The 19,159-nt window shown below is 36.1% G+C and overlaps 1 protein-coding gene across 4 annotated transcripts in view; it reads left to right on the forward strand.

The window, feature by feature from the left end:
* Positions 1–19,159, forward strand: part of TBC1D5 (TBC1 domain family member 5) — a 323,581-nt gene that overhangs the window by 123,683 nt on the left and 180,739 nt on the right. For all 4 annotated transcript variants that reach the window (XM_064444307.1, XM_064444304.1, XM_064444309.1 and 1 more), the window contains one exon: positions 3,991–4,126. In XM_064444307.1, coding sequence (XP_064300377.1) covers positions 3,991–4,126 — 136 coding nt within the window. The remainder of the gene's footprint in view (positions 1–3,990; positions 4,127–19,159) is intronic.

Below are 19,159 nucleotides of genomic sequence, written 5' to 3' on the forward strand. Positions count from 1 at the left end.
AGGAGGTCATGGGGAGAGAGGATGATGTGCTATAAGCAAGTGTCTCCATAGAGTCCCTTTAATATCCAGTGGAGTTCTGTGTTAGAGTCAGTAAGCCTACCTTTCGATGGATTTTTGGTATCCATTAAGAACCTGGGCTGTCAGGTCACAGATGTACTGATAAGCTGCCTTTACTGGAAGGCAGACTGGATTCGCTCCACGTGTGTTGGCTGGTGAGGAGCAGACCTGTGATGCTGTCCTGGGTGGTATGTGAGGGCTCCCCCTGCTCATGTACTTAAGGAGAGTAGCCAGACAAAGAGTTCATATGCCTATGTTTTCCTTGGGTTCATGGGTGGATTAGTGTCTCTTTTCATTCCCCTAAATGGATAAATGTTTCATATGCAGCCTTAATGATTTTTTCATGTATATTAAAGAATAGTTGAACTCCCAGTGCTGGGAAGGGAGTCTTTGGGGTTTTTAGCCCTTCATCTTTGGGGGGGACTGCGGGGGCGGGAATATCAAGTGATAAGAAAGTCACTTCTAGCTTTCACTGAGATGTTAGGGTATAACTACAAAGTCAGTATCAAGTCTTGTAATTCAATATAATAATTGAATTTCAGATTTTTATAACATTTTTATTGTTTCACATTGAGAATGTTTTTAAATTGCATCTTATTTAATATGAACAATATGTTATAGGCCATTACAAATCAACCACAAACCTGTAAAGAATTAATCTGTCTCAGAGTAAGATCCCAAGTGTAATCATAATTGTTTAATAGTTCTCTTTGCTCTTTGTTAGAAAAGCTGAAAAGAACTTAAGCATAAAACTGTAAAGAAAATTGCTTGGACTAAGGAGTGACAAGACTAATAGGTAGTGATATTTTTTTAACACTAATCAAATGTATCCGTAAACAAACACAAGTAACTGATTAAATCACTGTGCAAGTATCAAAAGTAAATCTATTCAGCTGCTTAAAACTGCTCTAACCGTCTGTAAAATAAATTATGGCTCTTATATGTCGTAAAGGCATGGCATTTGGGGAGTATTTGACTAAAGAGAAGGTGGATGCAGAACAGAAGAATATCAAAGAACAAACTTACTAGAGCTAATTTCAAACCATGTTATGGATGCAAGACAATGTAAGTCTGAAGCATATTGTGTCTTCAAGTGGTGGCTGCTAAAAGTACAGAGGCTGGTAAGGTCATTTTGTGCCTCGTTCTCAGTCTGAAAAGCACTTGGGGTTGTGCCTTGGTCAGGTTGTGTAGCAATGTCTGAAGGACCATAAAACCAAAAAGTTAAACTCTGGCAGCACAGTTTGAAATAAGCTTGTCATTTTTATGAAGACAAAATAACCAGATCGATAGAAGGGTACTTACAATGATATAGCAAAGGGAACAAAATTAGCAACTAAAATTCCATCAGGACAGAATTATAAACATCTCTTTCTGCAAAGTGGTTTGTTTTTTTTAAAGTAAATTCTTTAAATTTTTTTTTTTTTTAAAGCTATCAGGTAGTTATAAAATCTCTATATTATCTAGCCATAAGACTGCAGGTAAACATTGGAATGTTGTTTAAGTGTCTAGCAAGTTTATAAATGTTTTTCTCCAAGTTACCATTCATGTATTTTTCAAGATCATGGTTTAGAAATTACATAGGAAACACATGATGTGTACTTGCATTCATAATACGTTTTGTTGAGCTAGTACAAAGAGTTGTTCAAGGCAATCTGTGTTTTAGTGGTGTGTTTTATCATATGAATTTATGATTGTAATAATTTGACATAGAGGTATACCACTGCAAAGGCAGGAAGGCAGTCCTACCTTCCCTCAGGTCTTGGCTCTCTGTTTCTTGGAGCTTCAGATGTTCCCTTCTAGCTAAAAAGTAGCGAGAAATGATGGTGTGATCATTTCAGCACCACACTTATACAGGTGCTGGGGCAAATAAAGGACAAAACCCTCAAGGAATAAGCCCAAGGTGGTCTCTGACTACCACGTCTCCCACAGGCCTTCTCTGTTTGTGAACAGGAGGTCAAGCGAGGCACCTCCCCTGGTAGACTCTCTTAACAGCTGTGTCAGGAAGTTGTCTTCCACACACTCGAGGAACCTCCTAGACTGTTTCCTCTCTGCTGTGTTGTATTTCCAGCTGACATCTGGTATGTTGAAGTCCCCCACAAGAACAATGGCTACCAATTATGAGACTTCTGCCAGCTGCTTGTAGAATGCTTCATCTACCTCTTTGTCCTGGTTAGGTGGTCTGTAACAGATGCCCAGCAGGATATCTGCCTGTTGGCCTTCCCCTCATCCTTACCGATAAGCACTTGACCTTATCATCACAATTGTTGAGCTCTAACACTCCCTAACATACAGAGTCACCCCACTGCCTCTCCTTCCTTGCCTATCCCGTCTGAAGAGCTTATAGCCATCCACTGCAGCGCACCAGTCATAAGACTCATTCCACCATGTCTCTGTGATGGCGACTAACTCATAGCTATTCCTCTGCGCAATGGCTTCCAGCCCCTCCTCTTTGTTGCCCATGCTGCCTGCATTGGTGTAGATGTACTTGAGCTGGGCTGTCTATTTCACCCCCAACCTCAGCATGCCACCTCAAGGCTCCTCCTTAGTGGGCCTGGCTACATCCCCCTCCCACTTTGAACCTAGTTTAAAGCCCTCTTGATGAGCTTCGTGAACTCATGAGCAAGAATCGTTTTCCCCCTTTGAGACGGGTGAACTAAAGCAAACATATAAAGCATATATGGACAGTGCCATGGCTTGGAAGAACCAAAGGAAAAGCATAATTGAAGTGATTTCCAAACTGATAATATACCAATTGTAAAAGTCTAAGTGTGTACCTCGTTGTGTTTGTCTTTATATATTTCCTTTTAAATACAGTTTTCTTGGAGTTAGAAAGTTATGGTACTTGTAAACTAATCAGTTACAGTAAGTGATATTTAAAATTCAGCTGGCAGTCGTAGATAGCTACTTAGTGTGCTTGGGCAAATCAAACTGATCTGGCTGGCATAGTTCTTTTGTGTTGCAAGTTAATAAATTGCTGTACAGTGACCAAAATGCAGTCTTGACAAATGTACTCTTCCACTGTTAATGCACTAGAAAGGTCATTTTTCCTTCTTATTGCTCTGACCATAACACCATCTGCTTTTCACCCTTTTATTGGCATCCTCTTATTCGTTGCAGCCAATATTAGCTTCCAACACTCCTCGTGAACTTCTAACATAGTTCTTGTTCACTCAGGTGATAGTGATGTGAATGCCATTCAGCAGCCTGTGATGAATAACCTGTGTCACCTACTTCCTGGGTTTTCAGTTTTGTGCTTTCTCCCCTTTCGCCCTTCATCTTTGGAAGAACTTCCTTGTAAATAATCAATAGCTACCTGATTATGTTTCTTCAAATACTTCCCTAACTCCGTCTTTCTAGAAAGTTAATATAAATCTTGATAAAACTAAAATCAGCCATCAGACCAATCTATATTATCGCAGTCTCTCTCTTTTTGGATGTATTTGCATCCCTCTCTGTTATCTTATACTTGACCTATGATTTCTGAAAAAGAAGTGGTTAAAAGGAAGTTTTTCTAGGATAAGAGGCCCTGAGTCCAGAAGAGGGATGAGGATGGGCCTCACCTCAGCTGTGCTCTGTAATCCTCACCATCCCCAAGGACTAGCACCAGTTATCCCTGGAATCAGACTAAAAGATGAGTTGGGGAAGCTAGAAAAAGGATGGAAAGAGGCTCCTGCCCCACTTTACAGTCTGTTGAAACCACACTTGGATTTTTACTTGCAGTGTGAGAATTGGAGGTACTATAACAATTACTTCAGACTCCAAATAATAAAACATTTGAATGGAGACACTATTGTTCTACTATTAGACATCTAATGGTGATGTCATGCCTGGAAAATAAGGAAAGGTTTTAAGCATTTTTGCTACAGACTCATGTGATTGCAAAATAGCTAAAGAAACACTGAAGTATTTGTTTCTCTGGTTTTTTTCCTCCAGATAAATACCCTTCAGTTGGAATTTATTTTTGCCAATATGTATCATTCTGTGTCTGAAACCAGTCATCCTTTGCAAACAGAGGAACAAGAAATAGGCATTGATCCCTTGCAGAGTTATCTGAACAAGCCAGGGGAAGGTGAGTTTTCTATTTCTGTACTTTTTTGACTTTCTACCTAAAAACTGTTTCTGCCTAAAATGTGTGTCACGATAACTGTACCTGTCATAATTTGTTTAATTCTCCCAATGAAGTTGAACAGGGCAACTTAAAGAACGTTTCACAGAGTACGTGTGGAACACACTGACACTAATGAAAACCACAAAAAGTCAACTTTCAATTACAGACAGAAACATTAGCCAAATGTTTAATGCGCTGTCATCCTTTTTTAATCATAAACCAAACACTGACTTCAGCATAAGAATATTGAAATGCAGTATGGCTTTGTGTTACTTCCTCAAGCATGGGCTCTTACACTGCTTTGATTTTAGAAATTTTTTTCTGTTTTGCTTTTATTTTTTTTAATCCTGCAGTAAAGTTCAGTATAATATTTTGGATGAGATTATGCAAATAAAAAGGCTGATTTTCTTTTTTTGTTTGTTTGTTCGTTTGTTTGTTTGACTCAGCACCTGTATTCTTATTTGAAAAATAAAAAAACCTGGAAGTTGAGATAGGATGAACAGGCTTTAAAGGTAGAAATTACTATGTAACCTAAAGTAAATTAATTAAATGCAGTATTTGGAAGACTCTAATGAACAGTGATAACAAATTGCTTGCATAATGCAACGCATGTCTGTGTTGCTTGTCTTTTCTACTCATTTGCTAGTAGTGACAGTATAGTTAGTTCGAAGAAAGTGATAAGCTTAACAAGAAAGCTCGTTCTTGTCATGAAAACATTCCTCAAGTACTCAGTTATACACAGTGGCACCTTAACTACCTGTAATTTTCCAGTCATTTAACACATAGAATTATAGAACCATTTTGGTTGGAAAGACCCTTAAGATCATCAAGTCCTACCATAAACCTAGCACTGCCAAGTCCACCACTAAACCACATCCCTAAGCACCACATCTACATGTCTATTTAAATACCTCCAGGGATGGTGACTCAACCACTTCCCTGGGCAGCCTGTTCCATTGCTTGACAACCCTTTTGGTGAAGAAAGTTTTCCTAATATCTGACCTAAACCTCCCCTGGTGCAACTGTACCAGGAGGGTAAAATAAAAAATATATTTAAATTACAGGGTTGAAACAACTTTGTCACGTTTCTTAAGTCCCTACCCAGATCAACTACTCTGTGTGGGTGTATCTGTCTATAAAACTTCTGTTTACTAGTGCTTATTAAAAAAGCTATGTCAAGTTCTGCTTAGTCAGGTTTATTACTTCAGTTTATAAGAAGCTGACATTTTGCTTTAAAATATATTGGTAAAACTTCAGTGTCCCTTTGAGCTTTTTTTTTTTCCTTTTTTTCTTCATTTTTTTTTCATTGGTTTATAAAGCTTTTTCAGTGTTAGAAAATGAGAATGAACATCTAGGGGGAAGTATTTTAAAACCTGGCGATTAAATGAAATAGCTTTTCTAGGTCAGTGTTCCCCCTCTATGATATTTGGCAACAATATGGGGCCATTTTAGTTTAATAAACTAAATGCTGGTTTTTACATATTTTTAGAAACTTAGAAATAATCTTTTGCAATAGCCTAAAATAATAGCCATTTTCCAAAGGAAATACAGCTTGCTTCTAGTCTTCCCCAATCAAGAAAAAGATAAGCATTTTCTTCTGATTTTTTCCCTTAAAAAAAATACTGGTAATTCTCTCAACTCTGTTTCAAGAAAAGCCAAGATTTTTACCCTGTTAAAAAACCACTGTAAATTAATTTTACCCTTTATTGTGCCCAGAAGCGATTAGTTACCTTGACTGAAAAGGTTTCTCATTTTTATCCCAACCTTAACATTTCTATGACATACAAAGTTATTAGTATTGAATTGATGTTTAAAAGTGCCATTAATTCATTTACCCCAAATGTTCATTAACAATGTAAATGTATGCTGATGTTCTATGAGACAAGGAAGTGACTAATGACTCTTCGCACTAACAACACTTAAAATGAATAGAAACTTTAGATAGCTAATCTTGAAGTAATCAAGACCCTCATTCAGCTTGGCATCTCTGTATGCTCTAAAACAGCTGTCAACTGTTAAAAATATATACACAACACACACATACGCACATGCGAAGATAAAGATATGTAAATACATGGTTCCCCAAGTCATAAAGGTTACCAACTATGGTACATTTTTTATGTTCTATCTATGTAAATATTTTATATAAAGCATCCATTTCATCTTCATAGGTTTTTTTACTGTGAAACACATACTGCATTTTAATTTGAAAGTATATATATCCAAAATAAGTCTTTCAAGTTTAAATGTTTCACTTTTTAAAAAGCATACGCTTAGATGGTGCTAGGTGTTTGGGCATCAAAGTATACAGTCATTCCTATCCATGCAGTTTGTCCATCACTGTCTTCACGGAAGTATTTCAAAGACAAGGCTTTCCAACTTGGCCTCAAGTTTTAGTCACTTGGTGAAAAGCTGTATTTCAAGTTTTCTGTATCACGTATCATAGAAATTTGCAAGAGAGGTGATCCATCAGTCAGGGATGCTCTATATAATTGTGGAGTATCAGGACATCTGAATTGTTTTTTGAAGCTGTGCTGAATACTTAAAGTATTACCTTGGAGGCAAAGCGATAGAAGTCTTTACTGAGCAAAATAAAGCAACCTGATAAGGATGCTGAAAATAAATATTTAATCATAGAGCTAGTCAGATTTGTTAATCTACATGAAGTATTGTATTTTTAGTATGTGCAACTGATAACCAAAACTTGATGGAGAAGCAGAGGAATATCATGTCCAGCTGGAGTTTTGAAATCCTCTCACAAGGCATTTTCATAAAATGAAAGAAATTTCAGAAATACATGGATTGCTGTTCAGTATAGCTGTTTGGAAAACTGCATGCATAGACTGCTTTTTTCTTCATTTGCTGTCAGCTTGGAAGGATATATTGGGTGGGATTCCAGAAGTATTAAAATCTCAGTGAAGGTATATAGAGAAAATATGGTTTATTTGGGACAGGGCTGTTAATACAACGGAGGGCAGACATACAAGTCAAAGTAATCTTGAGACACTGGAGAAGTGGCCTGAGAAGAAGAATAAGACATGGTTCACTAGGAACAGCTGTGAGGTTTAATGTTGCAAATGCAATGCAGGAGACAATTACCTAGCTAAACAAATAAAAGTAGAGCGTAACAGATGAGGTAAGTGTCATTTGGAGAAAGATCTGGGCATTCGTAGCACTCCAAATTTTGTGTAACTGAGGAACTTTGAATCTTGAGTTATTGTAAGTCTTGAGAATGTGGTTGTTTGCAAGGTCACAAAATTCAGGATAGGCTCTTAACTAATCAACAGTCAAGATCTTGTTCTCTATCCCTTTAAAACATTCCAGAAAAACAGATAGGATAGTATTTCAGTCTTTTTCTGATGGTTGATTTGGCCTATGTTATTTTTCTTGTGTCGGATATTTTTTTCAAGATAGAAAAATGTGCATTGCATATATGCACTCATGTATGGTTTTTTTACCTAGCATTTTTAATAGCTGGTAATAAATTTGTGGCAGGGAGTCTCACTTTTGCAATCTGATACTTCAAATGGAAGATTTTAGTTCTTCAAGAAATATTAATTTTGGATTATATCTTATGGATCTGGTTGTATTTTAATTTACACGCATGTATATATCTGTGCATTGTTATGTTTTCTTTTGACTATAGTAAGTTGATGGTATCTTGCTACATTTTGTATTCTAAAAATCTTCATTATATTGTTCATTTTATTCTAACAGTATTTGTGAATTATTCCCTCTGAAACAGGGACCTTTATCAGAGAAACTGATGAATCTTACCTTTTTTTTTTTGTCTCCAGCAGAGACTGTATAAACCCTGAATATATGAAGAGAAATTTCAGAAACTTTGCTCTTCTACCTTCTCACTCTGTATTGCATCTGACAAACTATTTTGTTCCGTTCCAAATGCTTGAGGTTTATATTACATTGAAATGGAATAACCAGGTTAACTGTTTCTGAGCTGCAGTAAATTTTTACTCTAAGTTATAGTGTTCACTACATTCTGACACAAGTTTTGAAGAGCATAGTAAGTAGTATTCCCCTTTCATTGATGTAATGAGAAAGTTGATCCTCTAAGGACAGACTGGAACAATGCATTTAATACTCTTCAGTTTAATTTGCTCAATATCACAATTAATACAATTAAGGTCACTTGAAATGAAACTATTAACGAATTGGGTAATTTACTTCAACAATGTCAGTGTGTTCTCACAATTACATTTGCTTTAATTAGTGTACAAGCTATTATTTAATAGCATACTTCACATAGAAAAATGTAATGTGTTCTTTGTTCTTAATAGAAGAAAAGGGGAAACATTTAATGGGTCTGAGTGTTTTGGATTTGGAGGTTGGGGGCATATATTTCATATCTGAAGGCTATAGCTGGTGGTGAGGACAGAGAAGGCTGTTGTAGCTGGAAGGACAAAGATAACTACTGGAGTGTGTGACTAAAATTAATCCGGTTGAGATAGATCAGTTATGCACCTCATACGTACTTACCATTGCATCCCTCCTGATTCTCAAGCCTGCCATGAAAAATATGAGAGGTGGTCAAAAAAAATTCATATTTCCATTTTGACCATATTCTGTGTGTTTCCATTGCTCATCTTTAGAAAATTTTGCCATTCTGGCATTAATCTCATAACCCTGATCACTAGGAAGTATTACCATGAAGTTTGAGATAACTGGTTTATATCAGTGTTACACAGAAAACATATAGAAAAAAGAGGGGAATGAATTAATAAATACCACCTTCTCTGGACCTAACAGGACCCGTGTGCTACCAAATAATTTCCCCAAATCTTAAGTGTAATTCACATGGGACTGTTTTGGTCTTGGGTACAACCTTTCACATTCGTTCCAGGGTTAAGTGAATTTTTCCTGTCAGAAAATTGTATTATCTCCTAATCAGTCTGTAGCTATTAAGTATTATGAGTTGGGGTTTTTTTCCCTTAAAACCCTCTTCAGTCAGGGAGAAAATGCTAATGCAGACTGCCCTGTATGGCATTTATCCGTCTCTGTTTTTAGAGATCATTTCCGTGATTACATGTAAAAGAAACAACCATAGAGTTCTAGACTTCTCTGTGCAAGAAGTACATTCCAAGGTAAAAGCAACTAAGAATGCAAACACAGTGAGTTCTTGAAGCCTAATTACTTTTATATCAAATATTTTTCAATGGTATATTGTATGACGTCATGTGTGTCATGTAATGTGTGTTCTTTCATCTTCTCTCCAGGGAGGAACATGTACATGAAGTATAGCACTGTGTTTTTAAGCGTGCTTTTAAATATGCATGCTACTTTGTGTTTTCATTAAAAAGACAAGATTGAAACAGAGAACCTCTTTGCATTATACTGGCAGCAGGAGATGCTGAGGGTTGCGATTGTTCTTAATGCCTTTGGGATTTTGTCCTATGGTTTGCAGGAGGCCCTGAGAATGCCCTGTGTTCTTCATTGGCAAGTTTCACCCCTCAGGCAGAAAGTCTTAGTGTGCGCCACCAGCACAGTCGTTGGTAGTACCCTTCAGAACCCTTGTGCTTCTTATCCTAGGCTTGGATTTTCTGTTAAAGGCACAGGTAGGCTAGAGGAGAAAGAGCTGTCTTCAGTCTGGGTCGCTTTGTATTGGATGAATAAAAGCAAGAGTGTTTTTTCCATCTTTAAACACCATATGCTAACATAACAAGCATTTTAATATTCATTTATTAATAATAACTACTGTTTAGCTTGCTTTTAATTGAGCATCAACAGGATTGTAGTGAAAAAGTCTGTTGGAGCAATACAGCATGTCTTGAGCTAACTTAGCCTGCCACTAGCTCCTTCCCAACAACTCTTCATTTTCTCTTCTTTTTCCTGTATTAGAAACACATTGTCATTATGAGATCAGCTAATAGAGAAGCTATGCATGTTTAAAAGTACATATATTTAGTATGAAGTTAGTTGAAAATAGCCAGCACATGGTACATTTCTTTCCTTTAAAGACTGTATTTGTACAGGTGTTGACATGCCCTTAGAAATTTGCCAGTTGTGGGCCCTTTGGTTTCAGTGTCTTGCTGCAAAGTCCTATTCAGTAACTGCAGGAGTATTTTAAGTGACTTCAGCTGTGCAGCAAATGTGAGTAGCTGACACAGTCTTGTGGCTTATTGGATTGCAGAGTTGGATTTTCATCTCTAGAATTGGTAGCTCCAGTTTTTTTGGTGGCTTCGTGTGAGTTGCACATTATATTAATTCCAGTTTTCAGCTTATATTGTGGAATAGGTAACTGGCAGAAACATCATGCAGGGAAATTGCCTTCAGTGGTTGATAAGGCAGATATTAGAGAAGGCATTCTGGACACCTATGTCGGTTGATCTAAAAGAAATCTAAGAAGTTAATTTTGAAAGTTCTACTCTAAATAGGTGTATGAAAATAAGACAATTCTCTCTGATGATGTTGGCACACTACCTCATTTCACTCATCTCAGCCCCACCTTAATAGTGGCATAAATCACTTGCCACCCTCATGTCATTTTTCTAATAACACCTTGTGACTCTACTTTGCGAAAAACTGATTTCAGCATTTCTTTTTCTTTTCCTAGCTTTTCCCAAATCCAGGTTAAAGCTCAACTAGTTGGGTCTTGTCTCTCTTCCTAGTATACCTGTAGTATAATACATGTGGTATAAAAGGAAATGGTGCAAGTTGAATGAAAAAGAATGAATCTTTTAATAAATTTTACATGCTTAGAGGAGCTTAAAATACCAGACAGAAATTTCCATTTTAACTATAGTAACCTACTGAACAATAAAATTAAAACAGAATAATCTTTTTTAATACGACCTCTGTAAATGTAATTAAGAGTATGTTAAAACTAGCTCATTATTAGAAGTTATACAGAGGCTAATGACAAGAATGGAATCATTCTTTGAATATTTTACTCAGACTCGGTACAAAATATAATATAGAGGTTACTACCCATAAACACCTCACATATTAAGTGTTTCCAGGCAATGTTCAAATTATGTTAAATGGCTCTACCTCCTGCATATGGAAAAGGCAGATTCTCTTAATTTAAAAAAATTGAACTGTACAAGTTTGATTGTACTTGTGTATGTATAATAAAAGACTAGTAAATCAGAATTCTAGCTGAGGCCAGCATGATTGGTACAGGATAATAATTAAATGTTTGAGTTCACTTCTGTCCTGACATACAGAAGATTGTAATTTACAAAGCAGTCTGTGAATTGTGTGCTGCTAGCTGATATTACAGACCTCTGTGTCTGAGATTAAATGTATGTTAAAACATTTTGAAAGAGTTTAACTGCCACAGATTTGATTGTATTAGAAATTGATTGCTCTATATAACAGAAATATGTCAGCACAGACAGGATCTTTCCTGTCTTTCATATATGTGGACATTTATAGAGATCTGGAGTTCCTTATTTTAAAAAGGGAAGGGTTCAACCTACTTTCACGTAAGTGCCAAGTGATACTGCAAAGCTTCAATTTTAGGCTTCTAATTGACTAATAAGCCTGTTCTTTAGCCTTGGGTACACTGTCCTCTTCGGACATGCAAAACTAAGAGGTGTGGAAGGGGAGAGAAATAAAATAGCATCATACTTAAAATAAGTGGTAAGAAATGATATGGTAAAGTGTTCATTATTTATTGACAATCTGGCCTTTTAACAAAGAAAAATAGGCCTATGCTTAGGTTGCCACTGCTACAACAGAAACAGCTGATACTTTAATGAACAACATACTGAGGGCCATCCAGGACATAAGGCAAATTAAGCAGGTTACAAACTGCATATCTTCTGTTTAGGTATAGGAGATCTCCCCAGCTCTGACAATTAGCTTCACTGATCAGGCAAGCAGACAGACAGAAACAGAAGGAGGCCATTTGTATCAATTTGAGGAACAGAACTAGTAATGAAGTAAAATATCCATACCAGGTAGTTTTACCTCCACGTTGGAACAGATATTTCTAAGCTGGTTTCGGCTTCGCAACGGCAAATAAATAAATAAATACATGCTGCTTAACAAAAGGTTCTTTTCTGTTGTTTACAAATTGAGAGCAAAGGAATAATAATACTTCTAACCTAGAGGGTTTTTTTAAAAGGAGAAAACATTTTCTGGACATACAAGCAAATATGAATCTTGGTAACCTGACAGCTTTGTTTAAACATTGAATTTTAGTTTCCTTTCATGAAAATCTTTTCAAAGTACAGCAATTCAGCTGTAAAAACCTGAATACATTAATGATGACAAAGAACCTCTGGAATGAGCCAACATTTGTTTTTGTTCTTTTACAACATTTCCTGATGAATTGCACATACAAAATGTTGCAGGTTATTTTAATTTTCTTTTTTTACTTTGATAATAAATGTCTCCACTGTTTACCTTTTTGGTTAAGGTACCTTATTATTACTAATCAGTTTTAATTATTTATAGCAAAATGACTGTGAAGGATGTTTCTTTGATGTTGAAAAAGTCAGGGACCTGATCCTGATCCTATTAAAATTAATGGCTAGGTTCCAATTGACTGTAAAGGTAACAAGCCTGAGTGCCCTTATTGTCTAAAGGAAGCAGCAATTTCGCCCGGGGTACTGGATTGTGGTTAGTTACTTGGAGTTCCTCAGTTTTGGGAGTGTTCACATTTCAAGCACTTGGTGTCAAGATTTGGCCACACAGAGGCAGAGTGCATATAACTGACTTCTAAAAGTCCTGGTCTTCTTTTTACTCATAAGATAGCCAATAATTGAAAAAAGGCTAAATACACAGGGTAATGGGAGAAAGTCGTTATCGCTAAACAAAGCTGAGTGCTAAAATGGAGGGAGTGAGAGAAAGGTGCGTAGTCTTTCTGCTTTTCCCTGTCTCTCTCCATGGTCAACAAAATAGCAAACTAACCCAAGTCTAAACAATACCGGATAAGGAACACCAAGGCTCAAATGCATATATGTGAGCTTATGTTTAAATCTTGTTTTGTATAAGTGAACTATTGCTGGGGTTTGTTTCTAAATATTTTAAGCTTGAGATTTATATGGATGTACATGTACACACACTATGACAAGATTGAACGCTTCTGTCAGATCTAGAATATCTTTTAGTTATTCATAAGTATCCTTGTTCAGCTTTTTCATCATGTCAGATGTTTAGATCACTGCATCAGTAATCATGTGACTGTAATGTTTCAACTGCAGTACAAATGACACAAAAGGATTTAGCAAATTAGATTTATTTTCACTATTTGCGACAATCACACAAGCTTATGACGCAGTTTGTGCTCCATGGCTTGAGCTGTTTAAAAAGGGAGGCGGGACTTGGGACGTTTGTTTTGCATCTGTGTGCTTACTTCATCCTATTAGAAGGTGTCATATACCAAAGAAGCTATGAAATTAATTCTCATAACTGCCATAGGAAGAATAACTAGACTATATGTTCTCATACAAAAAGAAATTTGAAGCAGGTGAAATGACACGCCTACAAACAGTCTGTAGCAGGGCCAGGAACTGGGCCCAGATCATTCAAGGCCCAGGGGCCTGCCTCAGTAACAATGCCGTCCTTCAGCTCTAGTTTTCCTTCAGCTGATTTTTGTGAGGCAGGTAGCTAATAAGGGTATCTTCGGTATATGTCAGAACATACACACAGCCTTTTCATGTTTTATATACAAACCTAAAATAAATAAGCACTTGTCAGGTTAGAAATTTCAACTAAAAGTATTTTTGTTAATGGAAATTAAAAATATTTCAGAAGATGCCGATCATTTTCACCTTTTCAGTATTATGAGTAATCAAGTAAAGCTAAAAAGTTTTGAATATGTTAAACTGTTCCCTAAACTCTGGTAAATGGTGGCTCAGTACAGATCGATACGGGTGCTACTATTAAAACGTGATTTGGCCGCAAGTTTAAGGAATGCTACTGCAGCTAACAAAATAGTTACCCAAGTTGATTTGCTTGTGTTTGTTTATTTCGCTATTTTGTATCTCAGCATTGCCAGCTCCTGTCTTAAGAAGAGCGAAAACACTAAATCTTCTTAAGAGGATTTTTTTTTTTTTTTAAAGTAAGCGCTATGTACTGCTTTTACTGTTTCATTATGTTACTAGATACTGGGGGCATTAGCTGGCTTGACATATTGCTCGATGTACTTTGCAAATCAGTGAATACAATGGTACCTTCATGTTTACCCTGCAGCTACTGTTGTGGTAAATGGAATACCTGTGTCTCTGTTATTTTATGGAAAGTAGGTGGGAAGGTCAACAATCAAATTTAATGTAAGCAAGCTATAATGGCCACTTAAAAAAAAAAGAAAACAACCACTCTAATTTTCTTCTGTTAAATATCTTAATTCTGTACAAACAGCTGGCAGTTAAATGCTTCTGCTTGGATACTAGAATGATAAACAATAATACATAAACTGTGGGATATGAAGACTGCACTCAAATTTTTGAACAAATCCCATTCAGTTTAGTGCAACTGGGACCATGTAACCAAAATATTAGCAAGTAGTCTGTATGATAAATTTCTCCACTAAAATTTTGATATCCCATTACAAATTATTATTCTCGATCATCCTAGAAGTTAAAAGGCACAAACTTCATCCAGATAAAGCTTTTATGGTGGTGATAATTCTTTTCTTCTGAGAAATTGGATTTGTAATAGAATCAATGATTTAACCTTAGGAAAAATGAACTGTATAGTGTTTCAGTACTAAGTGCAATTGAAGGGATAGAGTTCTCATGTAATACACGTGAAAATAGGTTTTCAATGATGTGAAAATATTTGAGTTTCATTATAGTGGAGTGCATTTTCTGTATATTAGTTGTAATATTCGAAGATACCATTGTTGCTTTTGTTTACTTTTCATTTGAAATATTTAAAGGGTGGAGCAATGGAACATAAATCTTTCCATTAATGGACATTTCTACTTTGCACTGAGATGAATTCTCATCAAATTTGATTTGCTGACTGGTGGCCAGAACAGATGTTATCTTAATAGAAGAAAGAAGCCCTGTTGAGCCACAAGGCCACCTCCGAACTTCTGTGGCCCAATATTGGTTCATTCTTTATCGAAGTGCAAAAGAAACCACTCCTTTTCAGAAGTGTACAAAGCTCCATTCTGAATTATCACAGCTAGGTGGCCACAACATTATCGGCTACACTATGATTGAGATTTTATTGCCAGAAAAAAAGTAACATTAGTTGTTGCTATTCTAAAACAAACAAAAAAAGTAAAAATACCCTTGCAGGTGAGTTTGTGTCTTTTGCAAGAAGAATTTGAAAGAAAGAATGTAAATCAAAGCTTTTACTGTGGAAGACTCTAGTTCTATTTTGGGGTTCTTGTGAGTATAACCAGTGAAAACTTCTGTTTTAAAAGTTCTGGAATTAAATAGACATTCTTCTATAGGATTAAACTTAATGTATTTTATAAATGTATATTTATGATGAAAACATGACAGTTGTAGTTGCAGCATTTGCATGAACTAAAGTTACACCCTTTTAACTATGCTGTTAGAGTAGCTGCTTGTTCAAGTGAAGTTGTTTTTTTTTTAAGGAACTGGGTTGTAACGTACTTCCATTAGAAGCAAATTTCTGATTTGGAAAAATATCTTATAAACCCTGTAATAAATGTTCCTTGACTTTAAAAAAAAAATATATATATATATATAAAAAACCTGTATTAACTTGTGTGTGGCTCTTTCTCATATGTTTAATTTTTGCAAGGGAAAAAAAGATTTATTTTTTTTTTTAATAAAAACCACTATAAATGAAAGCCACAGATTTAATTCTGGACACAAAAAATCTGCTGCAGATTTTTCCTCTTTGAATTAATACTTACAATACTACAACTCATCTAGATACTGCAAATTTAGGAATATACTTGCGGGTTTTCTGCTATTTCCAAGACACTTACTCATAACTGTCAGATTCAATTTGAGATTCCTATGGAAAAATGAGCCTGCATTTGGTATCTGGCATTTGCATTACTTGGCTAAGGACAGTTTTCTTTTTTACATATTACTCTGTTCCTTGCTAAAGCTGTAGCTCAGAGCAGCGACTCTGAAACTTTTGAACGTACCTAAGTGGTTTTTTTTAATTAATATATAAAGATGAATTTAAACTGAACATTGTATTAACTGTGACAACCTCTTAACTCAAATACAGAAGTCAAACATTCCTGATTTTTGTGAAGCTGAAATCAATTGTCTATCGATAGTTACTTTCGGTATATATAACTAAATTATAATAATTGCATTAAAACAATACTGAATCTTAAGATAGGAAGTGGTGACATCTGAAAATCATGTAGTAAATTATGTGCACAGTGATAATCTTCTGTTAGCATAGCATAAGGGGCCACTTAGACCATGGATTTTACAGTGTGGGCACTTACTATAATGATACCAAGTCTTTGCTGCAGGAGAATGAAAATAATGAGTTACTTTATTGATTTGATTCCTTCATGCTAGAATCATATTAGGAAAAAAAGGCATGATTATTGAGAAATTTTATTAATCAGATTTTTTTAAGGTAATTCAGACCTTTAAAGATTACTTGAGGCATTGGAAGACTGGCATGGAACTTTGTGAAGGGCACAGAATTGTGTAAATACCATGTTCAGCTGCCTGCCAGTGCCCCATCTGGCTGGCCACCTAGATAGTCATTGATGGCTCAATCCAAGCCACCACAATGAAGTTTGTACACCTGGTAAATAGTCCTTTGCTTAGGTCTGTTCTTTGACCATCAAGTGATTTTCTGTTTGTAAATTGACACCATTTTGCATCAAAGATGATGAGTCAGTGTTGGGACTTTTAACTTACTTTATTAGTTCTCATTTACCATTTGCTTCTAAGTCTGATTCTGGTTTCAATTTCGATGAAGTTAAGGCAAAGTACAATTTGAGGGCTTTGGATTGGGTCTGATTTTTTCCTTCTACAAACCATATGACAGTGCTCCAAAGGCCTGTCTTGAGGCTGGTAAAAGCAAAATAAAAACACCTATAAAAGGTCCCACTCTGAGAAATATGTACTAATTTCAGGCAAAAATTCTTTTCATTTGGTGTTTACGAGTTGTACTTTTAAAACTTTGCCAAGAGGTAGGGAGGAGTGTTTCAAAAATAAGATGCTTAAGTAAAATGACTACAAAAGCATGTAATCTTCCATTTTAGCATATTTCTTCTTCTGAGTAAGTTATGCTCTAATAAAAATTAAAGAGCAAGTTGCCTTTTGAAGATCAGGTCATCGTAATTCATTGACATTAGGCCACATAACTGAATAATGTCTTACTTCAGTGAAATACATCAAATGAGATCAACAATTATGACTCATAAACATGCCTCGCAGGCATAAAACAGCAGGGAATTAGCATGTGAGGCTGATAAATATGCATGTAAATAAGCTCCCAAAGGAATAACATGGGTTTGATTGATAGGTTTAGAATTGGAACATATGTAAACCCCTTTATTCCTCATTCTGGTGTAGCTAAGTAAAGATGCGTTTTACTTGTTAAAAGTTTCAATAACTTTGTAAATCTTAATGCCACATCTGCTTTTGTGTGTGCAGGCACGTGTGGGTGTCGCTTGAGAGATTGATTGAATTGTCTACAGGGTAGATGCCCTCACACTAAGATTGTAGTGTTTGCGTATGTATATTGGAGTGGTTGTGTATGTCCATGCACATGTATACATATCTGGGCACTGTGTATTAGGTGGTGTTGAGCAAAAGATTATTTGATTGTGGGGTTTGGTTTTTTTTTTACTCAGAATATACAGTTTTTAAAGTTTGCTTTGTAAGTAGAAAACCAAGTTGTGAGTTTTGGTATATGCACCGGTATATTTATTTTTGCAAATACATTCTGCATTGAAGGTAATTACTATTTATATTACAGAAAGTCCCACAAGTGCTACTACATTTAAGAGTCTGGCAGTGATTCTTTATAAACTTCCATTTTTGTTGGCATCTTGCAGCTTGAGCTCTTATCTACAACTTCAAAGTACCTATCACAGCAGTATCTTTATGTTGATCAGCACAAGTGTTTATGCTGTGCAGAGATTTACATCTGTATTGTTAGAAAAGTATATAACATACTTTGTGTTTATAAAACATTAATACTTTGCTTTGCCAAATACAGACCAATTGGCTGCCATTGTCATGTGGCCTGGTGTACATCTGCTTTATTACCATTCCCTGCTATTAGGCAATAAAAACTTTTCCAACTGATGCACTCTTACTGATGTTGCATCACAATGTAATTATGCTAAAGTGGTCTTAGACCAGTGGCAAGCAAGATGAAAAAACATTTTCAAAAGTATGAAGTGTGTATTGACTGTAGTTTTTAGTTATGTGTGGTTTAGAGCTAAAAGAGTTGTTCTGACAAATTGGAGATGGGGCTGGTATCAGAGATCACAGTTGTTCACATGTGAAAACCTCAGTTCTGTAATACCTGCATTTTGCTTAGAGATTCCCTTCTGTGGAAACAAAGCTTGAACAAAGTGACTTCCATCTGCTTAGATTTAGAGGGTAGCAGAGAATAGATTTTCCAGTTCAGATCAGTAAATTTAGGAGCTGCTGCTTAGTTCTGAAAGCTGGCTTTTTTTGCTGCTTAAAAAATAAATAAATAAACACGTAGCACTTAGAGACATCAGCATCAAGTCTCACGTGGGTTCTCATGAAGCAATTTATAGCTACCTTGTATAACTTGTATAGAAATGTTAAGTTGATCTCTGCTCAGACAGCATCAACTGCTTAACCCAGACTGTAACAGCCTGTGACACCAAGAAAAAGCGAGCCTGTGTACAGACTAGGGGAGGGGATTTTGCGTAACAGAGCTGAATAAGCAGATTGCTATCAGGAACTCTGATGGACCATGTTTCTAGCTGCATAGCACTGTCCCTTTTCACAGAGGATGCCTAGATATCTCTTGAGCCAACAGAAATAGAAAATAAACCACTTGTTTTTTTTTTCTCCCCCCCCTAACAGTGTGCCCTTTTTACAGTCAGGCAGTCAGGGTCTTTACAGGCTGTCACTC

The sequence above is a fragment of the Phalacrocorax carbo genome, chromosome 2, assembly GCF_963921805.1.
Source record: "Phalacrocorax carbo chromosome 2, bPhaCar2.1, whole genome shotgun sequence".
NCBI classification, from domain to species: Eukaryota; Metazoa; Chordata; class Aves; order Suliformes; family Phalacrocoracidae; genus Phalacrocorax; species Phalacrocorax carbo.